Below are 18,333 nucleotides of genomic sequence, written 5' to 3' on the forward strand. Positions count from 1 at the left end.
CATAAAAGTTTTTTTTTTCCTCCAGAAGGAAACAGTGGGAAGTTGTTTCTTAAGTAGAGTCCTAATGCAGGAACACTGAGATTTATATCGCTGCTTTCCAATAAATATACAGGGATGCCAGGGCGAGATTTGGCGCATATGGTTGTAAAACACTGCTGTCTGTAAATCAACGGACTCCCAAAATAAGCCGAAATAGGTGAACAGGAAAGAAAACACTAGAGCTATGACACAACGAGAACGCATTGATTGTATGGGTTTATATTGGGATGCCACACAGGTATATTTAATTGAGCTGGGTTTCACATGACACCAATCATTTCCAAAAATAACTATGCATTAAATGCACAAACATCTCTGGCCTGACAGAAATGAATGGAAATTTGTGCCGTCTTCCCATGAAGTGCAACAGCAGGGTACTGGAAGTAAAAATCCCATTCGTTTTACCCATACGGAAATTGATTTTTAATGACAGTGTATAAAGCTTTCAAGAGAGACCTATAAAGTTCAAGACTTTGAATATAACTATGACTTTGAAGATGATTATAATTTTTCTGAACAATTCCTGAAGAACTACACTACCCTTCATTCTGAAGAGAGCTCAACCAATCAGTAAGACCATATACTGTACAATTTAGAAAACATGTTTTATATTTCAGTATATTATAAACTGTAATTTATTCCTGTGATGCTCAGCTGTATTTGCAGCATTACTCCAATCTTTAGTGTCACATGATCTTCAGAAATCAGTCTAATATGATGATTTGATGCTCAAGAAACACTTTCTTTTGTCAGTGTTGGCTGCTTAAGTTTTGTGTAAACCGGGATGCAGTTTTCTATATTTTGTGAGGAATAAAAATTTAAAAAACAGCATTAATTTGAAATAATCTTTTGTAATATTATAAATGCCTTTGATCAATTTAATGTCTTTGCCAAAAAAAAAAAAAAAAAAACTAGTGTAAATACAATAGAAGTATACTACATTTGTAAATATTTACATATTTTGCAAAGCGTTTTTTTTTTTTTTTTTTTTTTAATGAATGCATGTCATTCACTCATTTTATTTGATCACATCCATTAATTTCTCTTTAAATAATAATGTTAAATATACAATAAGTCACGCTTTATTTTAAGGTCCAATTTTCTCTATATTAAACCAATAACTATGACCTCTGCCTCAATAATCTGCTGGATAATTGCTGGATATTAATAGTTAGTAAGGTAGTTGTTAGGTTTAGCTATTGTTAGGATTATGTATGTATTATATGCTCATGCAGAATATCTGCTTTATAAGCACTAATAAACAGACAATATGTTAATAATATAGTGTTAATTATAGTGCTAATATAGTGATAATTAGTCCTTATACTAAAGTGTTACCATATAAACTTCTTGATCGTCTTCTCTTCAATGTTAATGTAATATTTAGCTTTAGATGTAATGTTGGTCTGGAGTTTAAAAGTCCTTTACCTCCAGTCCCCAGTCGCACGTAGAGCACCCCAGTAGCCGAGATGACTTTGAGGGAGTTCGAGGCCTCACACTGGTAGTATCCCGTGTCGGTGGTGTCCAGGTCTTGAATGCGGAGCTTGGATCCAGCCTCTGTCTTGCGGATGGAGATTCGGCCCTGCTCCTGCACCACCGGGGCGTCGTTCTTCAGCCAGCGGATGCTGGGGCGCGGGCGGCCCGCCACTTTGCAGTGTAAAGTGACCGTCTGACCCTGCACTATAGTCATGTTGTTTGGTGGCTCCACAAACTCCAGGAAGTCACCTGAGGGCAAAGGTCAAGGAAGGCTGTTAGAGGGGTCAAAGGTGAGGACCCTGAGCATCAGTGCAGGCTTGAGAAGAAATCAACCCCCATCCTCGCTGAGATGACTGATGGATACTACCTTGAGACACTGAAACCATTTAAAGGTTTGACTAAAGTGTGCAGTTTTACACACATCAGGACTCAAAAAAACAAACACTGTGAACGGAAACCAATTAGATATCAATTCTACATCATACATTCACATACTAAAGGGTTTTTAGAATGGATTAAAACAAGGGCTGAACAATTGAGAAAATGTATGCGTTTATCAAATTGAAAAGCTGCTATAAATAAAATAAAACATACATTTGCAATGCATTTCACAGCAAGGCATGGCAAAGTGTTGATTTACAAGGGAGCAGCTCAGGATAACAGTTTTTGGGTCTCGGTCTGCAGTAAAGCTGCTCTGCCTTTATAAATGAGTCTCTGAATCATTCACTCAACCAATCTGTCCACTGAATCAAGTCTAGGAGGATCACTTAAGGTGTCAGATGTGGAATTTGAAATGAGGAAACTACAGCAAATGCGTTTCTAGTTTAATCCAATAGCGAAATAAAAGATGAACAGATGGAAAAATTATACAGAGACTGATCACGGCAATCAGCAATTGTGTTAGAAACACCCTTAGTTTAAGGCCCCGTCCACACGATCCCCAATCCCATCTTTTTTTTCTTCATCTCAAGAAACATCCGCGTCCACACGAAACTGCATATTGATGTAGTATACATGCCAGACCAGTATGTGGCGCTGTAATTCTGCCACAGAGATACACTAAAAACAGAGAAGAAGACTTGGACTATGCTCATAAACATTGCGCGTGTTACACAAGCGAACATGGAACAATACATTTATTAATCAGTGTTAATGTTAGTTAATAAAAAGACAATCGTTCAGTGTTTGTTCGTGTTTTTGTTGCTGTTACGTGACGTAGAGGTGTCTGACTAGGGGGGAGACGTGGGCTGATGACGTCATCGTTTCTGAAAATAAACGGATTAGCCGTCCAGACGAAAACGCAAAGACGGCGTTTTCAAATTTATCCACTCTGGGACCCGGTTTCAAAAAATAGCGGTTTCACCTGATGAAAACGCCGGATCCGTGTGATCTGATAAAAAATGTGTGCGTATTCACAGAAACGCGTCTCCGTGTGGACAGGGCCTAATACCAAGGTAATATATACTAATATGTATACTGGGATGGATGGAGCAAAACTCTGCATTAACAGTATTAAAAGGGTCCATTGTTTCTAATATGCAAGTTACTCAATTTCAACTCCTATTTATTGAACTGTTGCATAAAAGCAAGCATACAATTATTGTTCTGGCTCCTTGTTACTCCTTAAAAACCCTTGTTGTTAATGTGACTTTTCAATTTGGTAACAGAAACTGGGACACTTTTGAACCTAGTTGGCAGATCCTGAATCTGTGGTGCCAGACACACAAGAGGATCTTCATCTTTTTTCTTATTTAAATACTTGTCCTCTTTACATACTTGTTCTGTGAAGTATTCTAAAACACTTGCTTTATTAACATCAAAATTCAATGCATGAGCCATGTTTGAAGCTGCTTCAGAATGATTGGTTCCAGCAAGAATTCTCAATTTGTTGCATTCGTACACGTTTTTTGTTGTAGCTTAAGGTTTTGTCTCTTTTTTTTAGATGGGACAAGATAAACACGAGCTGACTGGTCAAGGTCAGACTGCCACAGCATTGACCCCTGCGTTTGACGGCAGAATTACTCCACTCTGGGAAAGCACATCTGGATGAAGTAACTCAAGCTTTAGATCAAAACAAACATCTTCCGTCGAGTGGTCCCATCCTGACAACTGCGGATGAAAGAAACGTCCCAGGAGGGGATTTGTTTGTTTTGGCAAACTTGTGATTTGAAGACCTCTGCAATGAAGCACACAAACCAAGAAAACGGTAGAGCAGAGCTTCCCAAACTCCAGAGCCATAATGTCCCCTCAATTAACTCTACGTTCAATCACATGTACACAACTTGACTGTGTTAATAATAAAACACTTGAACTTTCTTTCAAAGTAGGGCTTTCACAATATCAGATTTTCAATAAACTATTAAAAGAATTGTAGAAAATAAGACATTTTCTGAAAGTATCTTCAACCAGATTTAATTTGGAAGATATTTATGGCGATCGCATAGCCAATGTGTCCATAGAGGATTGTTCTTTTAGTTTTAAAACAGTGTCTGGAGCCAGTGTGTTGACGGAGTCCTCCGCTCATCACAGAGACATGAGAGATGACGCGATGCTGTGGAGGTGAGAAATGCAACATGACTGCATGATGAGAAAACAGAGAAAGTCACAGCAAGAGAGCAAAGAGAAGCTGGCTAAGCTCAGCCTGAGAAGTGTGAGCTCATAGTGTGTAGAGAGCCAGACGGAGCTCAAATAAACACAGCCATACAGACCTCAGCCTTATCGAGCAGACATGAAATCCCCTGTGCTCTCCAACCTGATCTGAGATCATATCTCCACACCCACAGCCATCATAAGGGTGGTATGTAGCCTTAAATGGGGTTGACACGCAGTTGCCAAGTTGTCCAACATACGCTTGAATGATTACAAGAGCTGAGTTCGAGCGCATGCAGGGCAGAAAGACGCCCCCTGTGCACATTTAATCCTCACAGTTTATTGTTTTCTGTTGTGCTGGTGACCATTTCACACCACTAAATACAAACTAGATGTAGATTACCAGATCATTCTCCTCCTGTCTGTAGAAACAATCCCAAAAACCCTAAATGCTGGTTGATTACATCAGTTTCAAACTAGTGTGAAATGTGTTGTTTAGCTACAAGTAGCTTTTGGCCAAAGACTAGCATGTTTATGAATCCCACTCGACACATGCAGTTTCATCTTTAGCTGTGTCTGCGCTATTTCTCTCCTGAAGTTAACGACGATAAAGGGACAGTTTTACTAATAGCTTGTGCCAGTGCAAACCGTCTTTTGGCAGTTTGATAGGTTTTACTAAAGATGCACAGTGACCGTTTAGGACTGAAAAGACGTGGATTGTTATTTTTGCGCCTGACTTTATTGAATATGCATTTGTAGGAGTTTCTCTTTTGGACGCAAAAGTGAGAGTAGAGAAGAAGAGTTTTTAAAAGAATCACACAACGCGTTTTATAAACTTGCACTCGCATAATAACTGGCATTTGCACCATTATTTAATGCCCTAAAAAAGCAATTTGCTGCAACTTGTTGCTAGGATAAGGCACAGCAGAGATGAGAGAGAGCATGGTAGAAGGGAGAGTCATTTATTTGGAATGCAAGAAGAACACGAACAAATTGTTTGCCAAGCCATGTTATTTTTTAACTTGCTTCAGGAAATAAAAGACAACTTGGAGCCCTCAACTAGGAGACACGCAATCCCAGCTCTATCAAAACCTCTTGCAACTTCTAGCATTTTTGGGCCTCCGGTTCTTTTTCATGTACTGTGGCTTCTTTATTTCTTTATTCTTTATTTGTGACTGCTCTAATTTGCACTGCGCGTGTCATATTGTGTTGACCGATATGTAAATGAGATGTTGCATCTGTGTTCTTTAATCAATGAGATTTCTTTACAAAGGTAAATCAAGGAATTAAATGTTCTTAATTATTCAATAAATCAATGTTTTTGCAAATGTTAATGTACTTGTTATTCATTGTGTCAGTGTTTTATTCGCAAGAACGACAAAGTGACGAAACGCCCTTGTTTAGGGCTACTATAGAAACATGATGGCGACTTCCACGTAAGGGGACTCATGATGTATGTAGATAGAAATCACTCAATCTAAAGTGATAAAAACATAACGGTTCATTAGGAAAGGTGTTTGTACACCTCTGAAATAGTTGAAGTAGACCATAGTTATGTATATTATATTGCATTTCTGTAAATAGATTGTTGTAAATATTACACATTGCAAAATTTAGGCTGAATGCATGTCTCACACTTTATATGTATTAGGGATGCACGATATTGGATTTTGGCCGATATTCGATATGCCGATATTTTCTAAATAATTTTGGCCGATGCCGATACCGATATCGATATATATACAAATATATACTGATATATTTAAACTTTAATTTTGCTGAAGAGAAATCCATGTATCTCTTCTGTACTGATTCTACCATAAATTTATTATTTTACAAATGTAGACAGACATTCACATCTGAAAAACAGGTCAATTATTTCACTTGGAGAATATCGGTTTGGCTCATCGGCAGAAATATTCATATCGGCCGATACCGATAATGGTCATTTTAAGCTTTTATCGGCCGATACCGATGTTGTGCCGATATTATCGTGCATCCCTAATATGTATACTACTGAGTTTGCGTAAAACTAAAGTATACTCTTGGGTTTAAGGCAACTGAAACGCATTGTTCAGTTAGGAGCAACGTGAAACAATAATAATCCCTATCAGCAGATAATTCAACCGTCAACAAAAGACGACAGGAAAAGACTGAAAAACAACGACTACCAAACCAAGGCAGCATTGACAAGCTCTGCATCACATCACAGAAGATTTGCAAAGAAACCGAGGCATGAAAGGCCCAATTGTGTCACAAAGCCACACTGTGAATGACTGAGAAAGTGAAGCCGTGAAAACACAAGTCCATATACCCTCACTATGTAAAGGCAAGCTGTTACAGGCCCTCTGCTATCTGTAAACATGAGCGAGGGTGTTGTGATCATGCTCAGTTGACGCTCTGAAGACGTGACATAATGAGACAGCCACAACTGTACAGGAACATGTTGAACATCAGTGAACCACGGCACCGACACTGAGAACCACTATGTGTGGCTAGACTCACAGTCAGGTAAAGTCAGCGTGCTAGAACAGGCAGAATGGGAAATTAATATCACACTAATCCATTATTACTCATGCATAGATGCCATTGCAACTGAAAGAGTATAAAGCTGCACCCACTCCAACATGCCAAGCTGTTCTCATCACTTCACTTTACAAAAGCACAACATACTTCACAAGCACAGAGTAAAGCATTAACTACTGAAAGAAAAAAGAGCAAGCTGAGGTAAATAAATGGGCCAAATTAGATAAAGATTAGTCCCATGATTCAGAATTCAAAAGAATATTGCAGAAAAAAAGAAGATGAAGACAAAAACGTTGAAATGGACCATCATGCAGCCACTTATGGAAAAAAAAAACCTTTCAGAGAGATCTCTGTAGCCTAGGATTGGCGAGTGCAGCTGGCAGGCGAGGTTAAGTGGGTTTGACTACTTGTGGGCGGCCATGATTGGAACGATAAACAACACGAGCGCTGCTGACAAGCCAACCTCTGGCCTTCAAACGCAACACTTAATGCTAATATAACTTTACAAGTAGATTTCAAGATAGGTGGATAAAAAGAATGATTTTACAATGCTTTACAATCACCATTTTACCAATAACAATTATTTAATCCCAAAATCAAGCTTTTAGTTTGTAGCAGCACTTGCAAAGTTATTTCTGGTCAAACATACCAAACATATTTAATTGTTTATACACATCATTAAAACATTCAAGGTATATGCACCACTGAAGCCAGAAACTTTTATGAACCCTTGAGAAAAGTACATTTTAACGCATTCTTTAAAAAAACAACAGAAATAATATACATTTAGTACAAACTTGATATAAAAATAAATAAATAAATAAATTGCACAATGACTTAAAATGCACTTTTAAGTAAATACATTTTTTGAAGTAATGTTTTATTTAAACATTACAAAACAGTCATGAAAGTGTACTTTTCCAAGTACTTTTAAGAGGCCTTTCTGCATTAATATCTGCAAATACTTTTTTAATATACACTTTTAAGATGTGATATATACTACAAATTTAATAATATAAATTCTTAGTTGATGTATTAATTTGCTGATCACCATTGCACATTTTTTTAAAATGTTTTGTTGTTTTTGAGAAAATTTTCAGCTTGCAAATTTCATACTTGTGAAGTATGTTGTGCTCACAGCCTCTGTGAGCTTTTCTCTTGCTTCTAGTTCATACTGGTAATGCATGGTTTAGAAACACTGCCCTTCATACGTTCATTCACTCTCCTGAAAACTATTACAGCTTCCTCTCGTCCCCAGACCCCTTGGTCCCGTGGCCAACACAAATAACCTCTGCAGCGCTCGTACTCGGAGCAGCTATTAAACAGGCCTGCCACAGCAAAGTGGTGGCTTTTCCTCAAACTCTTGATTTATGCACACGGAAAGCAGAAACGCAGACGCACTCCTGACAGACATAGCAGGCCGCATTTCATGATCCAAACCTTATCGTGAACACCTATCATGCAGTTTTTCCACTGATTTTTGGTTACACTTTATTTTAAGGCCCAATTCTCGCTATTAACAAACCATTAACTATAACTTTTGCCTCAAACTCCTAATTCTCAGCTTATCAATAGCAAGTTAGGTGGTTGTTAAATTTAGGTATGGTCTAATATTATGAGATCTAAAATATGGCTTGGGGTTAGCAGGGGTGAACACGTACACAGGGTTATTTGGCAAACAAAAAAAGAAAATGATTTTCCTTGAAACTAGCTAGTAACGTATCTGCCATTGCCATTAGCCCTTGACAGGCTCAGACTACAGAAAATGGAGGGATATTTGAAACTGCAATAACAAAAACAGGTTACTCACTACAATAGGTTTCAAAAACATCTAATATTAACGATGCTTTTTATATAAGTTTTGCTGATTATCTTTGTCCTTGACAGGGTGCAAGATGATCTACAATCTAAAAATGGACATTTCTGAAATTGTTTTGTTGAAATAAATAATGGTAAATGAATATAAAATAGGAAATATACAAATAGAGTTCACTACAGAAAACTACAGTTCAGTTCAAACAACAACAAAAAAAACATTAAAATGGTTATAAGAGCTGGTAACTTAAACAGGGATCGTACAGATACTGCGAAATAAAATTCCAGGACTTTCAAGGACTTTTTTTTGGTTTTCAAGGACTAAAATCAGATCTTACTTAATAATCAATATTGTTATTATCTTTCAAATTCGAATAAACTAATAAAACAAAATGGTACAAATAAAGAGCAGCACATGCAAAGAATGCAGTGACTGTGGCAACTTTAACATTTGAAAGGATACTATGGCAAAGTTATCGCTTTCCTTATTCAAACATTTTTTTTTTCATGAATTTATGACTGACCTGAAGAATGAAAGCTATGTCATACACTTGGGAAATTATGAGCTATATCGCTGCTTATCGACACTAGGGGTGTGACAATACACTTTGCAATATGCTCACAAGCTTTGACAAAATCCAGATACTTGGTTCAATAGAACGAGAAAATGCTTTAATAGTTTAAGAGATTTTCAAATGACAAAAACATTATTCTTTTAATGTTTTAACTAATCTAGTGCTTAACTAATGATTATTTTGCTAATCAAGTTATCTGATTTTGATAAATAATCTTACATTTTTGACAGACCTAAGTGGAGAAATAGTATTTAATATGATCATATTTATATATAAAGTAACGATAAAGCAATAATAGCTGACTTAAAATTATCAAAACTGAGTACATGGTTTTATTGAACAACACTGTTAAATACAGTTCACTACAGTTCAGTATGCTATCAGCTACCAGTAAGATTTTATTTTGGCGCAGAACCAAATTTTCCCCATTAGATGCTGGGGGCTGGTGGTGCACACACTGGTTGGATTTGTGATTTGGTGTAGAGTTTTTCTCTCTCAAATATTACAAGCACACACACAATTTTGAAGGCTTGCCAACAGAATGAAAGCCTATTAACAAAAAGTGCATCATTTTACGTTGACAAAATAAAAATTTAACTGACAAAAATATCCCAAAAGTTGCAAAAGAGTTAATTACGTTTCTTAAAAGATTGGAAATAAAAATCATCATGTACTTATGTATGTATGCATGTATGTATGTATAGTTTAATGTTAACGACTGCAAACAAAAGAGCACTTTTTTCATTTAAAAACATGAAGCAGTGTGACGCAGAAGGAAAACTCAATCGAATAACAAGTACTGGCTCTTTTGAATAAGATTATGTAATCCAGATTACATGTAATCAGTCCTGGCCTAAAATGAAACTGCAGGATATAAGGTGTTGGGATGCTGCTTGCTGGATAGGGTTTAATCAGTCCTTGTGTTCCTGTACCTTCAGCTGTGGGCAGTCCTCCGCTCTGGGCCTCAGCTACAGCCTCGATCTCTCCAGACTCCGACAGGTTCACATCAGCCCCTGCAGAACACACAGGAGACCGTTAGTACACCACCAGTCAAGACCTGTGCTACAATAAACAACGACTGTGCTCTTATCAAATTATTATAATGGAATATCTTAACCTTAGTGTCGGTAAAAGTAACTTATAAAACTGTTAACTTTGAATTCTAGAGAATACACAACAAATATGCAGCAGCTGTAAACCCATATTAAAATCCAAAGACCAGTTAAACAGGTCTGTTACACTTTAATGATCAATTCTCAATGCTTATTAGCATGAATATTACTAGCATATTAGCCCATTTACTCACACTCATGTCGTTCCAAACCTGTATGAGATGTTTTATCTTACTATGGAAGTCAATGGCAACCACCAACTGTTTGATTACCAGCAATCTTCAAAATATCTTGTTTTATGTTCAACATAAGAAACAACTCGTACAGGTTTGGAACGGCATGAGAGTAAATGATGACAGAATTTAAATTTTTTATGTGAACTATGCCTTTAATGCTTCATTCTGCATTTATTCTAGATCTCTTGATCCATGCCACACCTAAACTAAACAACAACCTTACTAGGGTTGCAAAAGGGGTGGAACATTTCCAATAAGTTTCTGGAAACTTTCTTAAGAATTCTGGAATATAAAAGAAAATCCTGGAAAAATTTGGAATTTTCCCAAAATGTACTGGAAAGTGTCCACCTTCGTGCAACCCTAAACCTTGCTAACTATTAATAAGTATCAAATTATGAGTTTATTTAAGTAAAAGTCCTAGTTTTATAGTGAAAATGTGATTCCTAATCTTAAGTGTTACCAACAGGTCATTTATAGAAATACACCAACATGCAATTCATAAAGTGACTTGAATATACATATTCTACCGTGAACCGACATTATTAATTCAATATTCTTGTAAGGCATAGGCCTATAAAATCAAAAGTTTTTGTGGGGAATCAGTATTATACAACTAAAAAAAAATTATATTTACATAATAATAATAATAATACAAATAATAATAAATACAAATAAAATGGCTGAAACTGTAATTTTTCACATGAAACTAAAATGAGATGCATGTGCATTTTTAAAACTAGATTTTTTTCTTGGATTCTTCTTGGATAATATTATTGTGCACCAACAGCAAAATAATAAAGAAAATATCAGACTATGACTAAGAACTCTCTTCACTGGAAAATGACCATTAATTGTGATGCAAGTAAAAAAACCTGAGTGTTTGTTCTGAAAATCTGCTCCAAAAAGAGCATCTCATTACCATAAAACACATTACTGCTGACTGTGGGGTTTTTGAGATGCTCCAGAAATACCCTAAACTGAGACAGAAAACACAAGTGGAGTGAGTGTTCATATAATGATCAGATGGTAACTGGGCCGGTGTTTAACAAGCTCACTGTATGCGGTTAAAGGCAAATTACATCCTTGTTTAACAGTGTGGAGTGATTTCCTTCTGAGACTCAAAACAGCGTGAGAACCATTACATATGGGGCATAAATTATGCTTGCTTAATATGTTGTTGTAATTATTTCTTTCTTTCATCTGCTCCAATAAATTAAATAGTTTTTAGGCAAATTATCCTCAAATAGAAGTAAGCTGGGAATGTGCGTGTTGAAAACCACATTTGACGTGCTATAAACAGCTGGGCCAGGTCTTCACATAATTACAGAGCTGTATTCAAGTAATAATCCATAACCAGCTGAAGCATTCGTGATCGTCATCCACACAGTCCTGACAAACACACTACTTGGCTCGCTTTACCCCATACGTACTGAAATACGGTAATGGAAATGATCCTAATGTTAAATGTATATACAAATCATTATTGTGTAACACAAATCAGACTGGCTCGCCAAAGACAAGCCAACTGTTTACGCAAAACAGACATCATTCATCTGTGCTAAAACAAAGAGCTGCAAAGATTAGGAGGATCTTGATGAAGTTGGTGATTCTGCTAATCAAACATTGGTTCTGTAGGTTTATTTAATGCAGCCTGCTGAATGATTATCTGCCATAACACACACAGATGGTGTCTTTCAGAGCCGGCCAGGCCATGGCAGAACCCACATACGCTACAGTTACAGACACATTTCTCTTTTAATTTGCATATGAAATATCTCAAACATTCCCGTGCATGAAACTAATGCACAATCCAAAGACATGAGTCACACAGAAAAGCAGAGGATGCTTTTGAATGAACATATTTTACATGAATCCATTTGTGGATTATTAATGGCATCCTAATGGAATAAGCGAAGCAGATTTGGAAAGTTGCTCCTGCTCTACAGATGTGAACTTCAAAATGTTTAAATGTCAATTTTTTTTAATGTATTGATAGATTTCCAAATATTATATCTGATGGTCACTCCATGTCTCTACATAAATGAGAAACTCTACACTATCAAACAGGTTTGTTATTGGATTCTGTGGTTCTTTAACATCCAAGGAATCTTTCCATTGCACAAAAGGTGCTTTATAGTGAAAAAAAGGTTTTTCGGATTATTAAAATGGTTCTTTAAATAACTGTTTACTTAAAGTTTTTCAGAAGATAAATGCAGTGCATGCTTACAAACTAAAAGAATGTTACGGACTCTAATATAGTTCATGTTCTTGCCGTTAGTGAGTCTTAAGTCCTTAAGTCATTAAGTCAATATAAATAAAGCAGAGTTGTGTAGCAAATGTAAAAACGGAGTCAGATTATGTGGAAAGCTAACGAGCATCTGCCAGTTCTGTAGCACCATAATTACGGTTGTGTTTAATTTGAACAAAAGAAACAAAACAAAAAGGAATTAAAAACACATGTAGTTTAGCACCTCTGAGCAATGAACAGGTGTTTCTGCTCTCAAATCATGTGCAAAAGGAAAAGCCAAAGGCAAAACAAAGTGAATAAGTAGGCTGACTTTGGCAATGATTTGTGGAAGCAAACCTGAGATGAAAAAGCATGTGTTGTTTTTCTGGAAAACAAGGAAATTAACATGCACACTGATTGTTCACAAACTTTCTAAAACTGGTTTTGAGCTTGCTTGAATTACAATTGAACTACAACAATCATGCTACTAAAAACATAAGAGCGATTTACAGAGTTTATTAAAATAGCTACTTTCTCCAATCTCGGCTTCATCATTATTTAATTATCAGATAAATGTAACCATAATCCATTACAGTTACTAAAAGAAAAAGTATGTAATTAAATGACTTACTCATGAAAATGTTAACGATTACAAAGAGGGTTAAATCTGAATATTTCCACACAAGTACAGATTTGATTGATTTCTTTCCCAAATTGCATTGACCTCTCTAAAATATATGAGGCACACCAATGTTTCAGAAGTTCACAGAACAGGACACACGCTCAATAAATGACCCTATTAGGATTTATGTGCTTAATAGCTTTTAAGATTAACTCTTTTTTTTTCAAAGCATTGTTAGATTCCAGTGTTTTCTGTCACAGCTATGCAAAGATTTGATTTCAAAAACAGCATCATAGCTATTAAACGTTTTCTTGTTATGATTCTAAATCAGCATTTAACCTCGGATTGACCTCAAAGTAGAAGAGGTGCTAAAGTCTGATTTTGTGACGGCTGTGTTTTAAAATTTAATTATAATAATCTTAAAGTGACAAAGGATTTAGAAAGTCAGACATTAATCAGTGTTGAGTGCTACTGTGAGCCCTGCACGCTTTAACTATGAAAATAATTAACAGTTGAACACATTCATTGGAAATTTAGAAAAGTAATGAAAAAGTAATCGGTTACAGTACTTCAATAAAGTATCTGAAATAGTTAACTAATAGGTCACTTGGTATCTCTAACCTTCCTAACACTGCCTGTATTAAAGACTGGATTCCCTTGGAGCCATGTTCGCAAAGGCATTTTTTTTTCTTCTGTAATTTCTTGTAACATCTATGGTCACGCATCTTATCAGTTCCCAAGTCAGCTCTACTTAGGATTGAACCTCTAACCCTGGTGTTATCGGGCCACAGCAGTAATCAGCAGGCTGCTGCCACCACGCTGGAGGGAGGCCAACAAAAGAGCCAGTGTGGAGACCTGGGAAAAGACGCTGATCTAATTATTTTGGCTCAGGGTGCCTGCGAGCACTCAAGCCTCTGAATCACCACCTTTCACAGCGGATTCTCCTTTTTCAGCGAGTTACTCGCCTGGCAACTGTCTGCAAGCAGGCCACTCGGAGCGCTCATAAAGAGGTGACGGCTGCAGTCCTCCGAGCCCCCCGTGGGAGAGTCCGGCTCCAGGAGGGGGGCAGCACACCCTCGGCCAGACTGAGAATGTAGAAGCTTGTTAACACTCCATCTCGTCCTCTGGAGAACCGTTCAGTCCGGAACTGGTTGCCAGGTTCATAAAATAAAGGAGCGGGAGAAAGGGGAGAAAGTTTGGAAGAGCTGAACTGGTTGGGAAAAACAACACGGCTAAAAACCCATTTAGGTAATTGTAGCTTCCCATGAATTAAATTGAGAAGAACACTGCATTCTCTTCCACGGATGAGATGTTTTGTTTAGGCCCTGACCAGAGCTGTTTTACAGCAAAATTACAAGACAAAAATTGTAGTTAGTAACATATTCCAATACATTAGGCTACACATTTCAGGTAATGTGAACAGACTATTTTTTGATTACTAACTCATTTATCACATTGATTTAAATGGGATAATACCGTACTTATATAAAAATACAAGGATGAAGCAAATATTTGCTATTATTAACATAACGCGTTAAATAATTGATCTAAATCCAGATCTCAAATTGAGTGTGGCCTCTCAGTTTTCTGTGTAACTATAGCCATCTGACTAGTGACTGGTCTCAAATTGTGTGAATGTCCACAAAACTGAAGGACTTCTGAAGGTATACAAGTGCTAGGATGTTTTATAAAGGAAAATATATAATATATTATGATTAATTTTTAGATATTGTGTGAATAAAGTGTAGTCTTGCAATCAATAAAAAAATTTAACTGTAGTCTAATAAGAATACATTTTAAAGTACTCATAATTGAATAACAATTACCGACTCGTTTAAATCGGGTTATGTCGGCTAGTTAGTTTTAAAAATAACATTTTAAAAGATGAAAAAGAAATATGATATATTGTTTATAGTTATTGTGTGAATAAAATATAATCATGTAATCAATAAAAAAAATAACTGTAGTTTAAATTACCACTATGTTTTAAAATACTCATAACCGAATAACAAGTATTTACTTTTTGGAGTCGGATTACATAATCCAGATTACATGTGATCAGTTATGACCAGCTCTGGCCCTGACCATATATGAGCAACTGGGGGATCAGTACTTTTTGTATTTCAGGTCTGACGGGGCACATTCCTGGCATTACTTGCTCATTCCTTCATTTGCTCAATTGTCAGTTCTGGCTTGCAATCATAGATCTGCAAAAAGACACCAAGACGATGAACTTCCAGACCTGGTTCACTAGCACATCTGCAGATGTACTTAGCATGAGGTGACTAGTATGGAAAACAGCTCGTGGTGGTTCCTGACAGGCCCAGGCCACATAAACAATGAGCTGGTGAAGGGAGTGTTACAGAACTTTATGATAATGTCAGAGAATGGAAAACCCCACAACAAGTTTCCTTCGATCCGGTGCAGAACAGCTGGTTGATATGGTTAGTGAGGTCAGCAGTGGCTCATTAGTTTGCAATGTACTTTTTCCAACAGCATTAAAGATCTTCTGAGATGTGGATCAAAGCCGGCATTGTTCTACACTGGCATCTAATACGGTACAGTCACCAATGCGGTCCGTTCGTTAAAGCTCATCATCCAATGGCATCATCCAATCTCACGATATCATGCGACAACATCAAATCAAGTGCTGCAATTCCTGAGCAAATCAAATGCATCCATCCATGCATTAATCCACTTGTCCTGTATTTGGACGCAGTATCTGTATACACCAGTAGACTTGGGCTGTCAATAATGATTGAATTGGTAATCCAGTAATCAGTCGATTATTCTGCCGATTAATCGAGTAATCACATAATTATATATTTTTTGTGACAACAACAAAAAGCAAACAATAGCTTTTAAAATGACTCAAAATACATATATAATAGTAATGAGAAAATAATAATAAATAAAGTAAATCAAGTAATGTACTATAATGTATTATAAACAAAAGAGCTAACGTACATTATGCATCATAACAAATGAGTGTAGAGGGCGCTCGGCGCCTGGCGATTGTTTTTACACTTTACTGCAGTCTGATCCTGGTTTAATATTGACTCAATTTCTCTTTAGTATTTGGCCATTTGTTTATGACAGAAATGCTACAGCCACTTAATTAATTGAATATGTCAAAACGTATTAACTCCAAGCGAGATCTTGAGCTTTTATTTTGAAATTGTGATGAACAGTAAACATATTGAGAAAGATATTGAAGTATTCTATGTTTGCATTTTTTTTAATAAATGATTTACCTTGATGAGCCGCTCTGACATACATGTATGCGTAACATTTGAAGTTGATCTAAACCTTTAAAAAGCTGTCCTTAAACCGAAATGTGTTCTTGTCTTGGGACAACTGATGAACTATTTTTGTTCCACTTCAAAATGTTGACTACTGTTATTAAAGCACATATTAAACTTGCATCGCATATATTTATTAAATTGAATCACGGCATTTGTGATTTTACAAAAGCATTATGCTCTAATGTGGTTTTTAAATTTGTTTAATATATCATGCAACCTTGGAAATGGGTTTAGCAATGCATTTAATGGATTCTCATCCATGGAATGCGCCACTTCCGGTATTTTTCCGGTTACACGACACGGGAAAAATGCGAATCAAGGATTTTTTTTAATCGAGTACTCAAATGAGAATGCCTAAAAGAGAGCATCCAACAACTGTTTTAATTGATCTGTCCTTCCGTAGCCATCAAATTAAACTAGAAATTCCCTGAACAAATTCATTTAGGTTCACAAAAACACAAAACGTGTTCACAAGGGCTTCTCTTCTTGATAGAAAATCGAATCAAATCTGTTTTTAAATGCAAGAATCTGAGGACCACCCTCGCAGTATACTCAATGTTGGCCAGGCCATTGGGAACAGACTTCAAAAGAGACGCTAAGAGCAAACATTTGTGTGTAGTTCAAATCCTCCAAGGCCTGCAGCATTCAACGAATCTGAGAAGACCCTGCCAGATGTACAAAATCCAAAACTGACATAGATGTAATGCTGCTCTGACAAAGATAATTCTGATCTTTAAATCAATTCAACAGGAGGATAACAATTTAATAAGGTGCTTATAATATGTGATTTTAGGAGATGTTTCCATTCATCCACCTACCTAATGCAAAGAATAGCCAGTGTGATGCATGTGAAATGTCATGAATCTGTGACATATAGAGAAGGGAAGTGCAGAACATGAAACACTACAGACTCAGTCAGGAGAGATGTGATTCCATCAGACCAGTGTATTTTTCAGGGCAAAAGTGTAATTACATGGCAGCGTACGAGCTTTGCTCAGATCTTCCACACAAATGATGGGATAATAACAGCTCTCTCCACAGACATAAACTCCCTCTGGGCACTGTGTTTATCTGCAGGAATGCTGGTAGTCATAACAAGACTAAATATATAAAGTGTAATAGGTCATCACTTAAAATGCGGAGCATAGTGTAAAAGTGATCATGTAATGCAAAGCACAGCACTGCCCAATGCATTCAACTCTATAGAATAACACTGCAGTCACAGCGTTACTAAAGTGGCTGCCAAAGTTCGAACAACTTCACTCAATCAAAAAAAATGGGATCAATTTTGAATTCTTACTGAAAACCCATTTTGATTTCATGCCATAAATACAATACAATAAGCAAAAAAAAAAAAAAAAAAAGAAAATTTTTTTTTTAACATCTAAAATTGTTGGTTGGCAGAAAAATTCACTTGTAACTAGTAGTAATAAAAAAAGAAAAGAAAATTTAATTAAAGGATAAGTTCACTTCCAGAATAAAAATTTCCTGATCACTCACTCACCATCATGACTCAAAGAAATTAAGTTTTTTTGAGGAAAAATTTTTTTAAAGAAAGTGTATGAATATAATGATTGTTTTTCAGAGAATGATGATCGTTTCACTAGATAAGACCCTTATTCCTCGGCTGGGATCATTAGAGTCTTTTGAAACAGCATTCTGGACCTTGAAATCATTGATCACCATAGAAGTCCATTATATGGAGAAAAATTCAGAAATGTTTCCTCAAAAAACTTGATTTCTTTGCGACTGAAGAAAGAAAGACATGAACATCTTGGATGATATGGGCGTGAGTAAATTATCAGGAAATG

General features: G+C 36.4%; 1 protein-coding gene across 2 annotated transcripts in view; it reads right to left on the reverse strand.

Moving 5' to 3' along the window:
- The window catches only part of ror2 (receptor tyrosine kinase-like orphan receptor 2), a 62,640-nt gene that overhangs the window by 11,398 nt on the left and 32,909 nt on the right, over positions 1 to 18,333 (reverse strand). For both annotated transcript variants that reach the window (XM_052567922.1, XM_052567923.1), the window contains exons 2-3: positions 9,953 to 10,033; positions 1,468 to 1,764 (exon numbers count right to left, since the gene is read on the reverse strand). In XM_052567922.1, coding sequence (XP_052423882.1) covers positions 1,468 to 1,764; positions 9,953 to 10,033 — 378 coding nt within the window. The remainder of the gene's footprint in view (positions 1 to 1,467; positions 1,765 to 9,952; positions 10,034 to 18,333) is intronic.

This window comes from Carassius gibelio, chromosome B10 (assembly GCF_023724105.1).
Source record: "Carassius gibelio isolate Cgi1373 ecotype wild population from Czech Republic chromosome B10, carGib1.2-hapl.c, whole genome shotgun sequence".
Lineage (NCBI taxonomy): Eukaryota > Metazoa > Chordata > Actinopteri > Cypriniformes > Cyprinidae > Carassius > Carassius gibelio.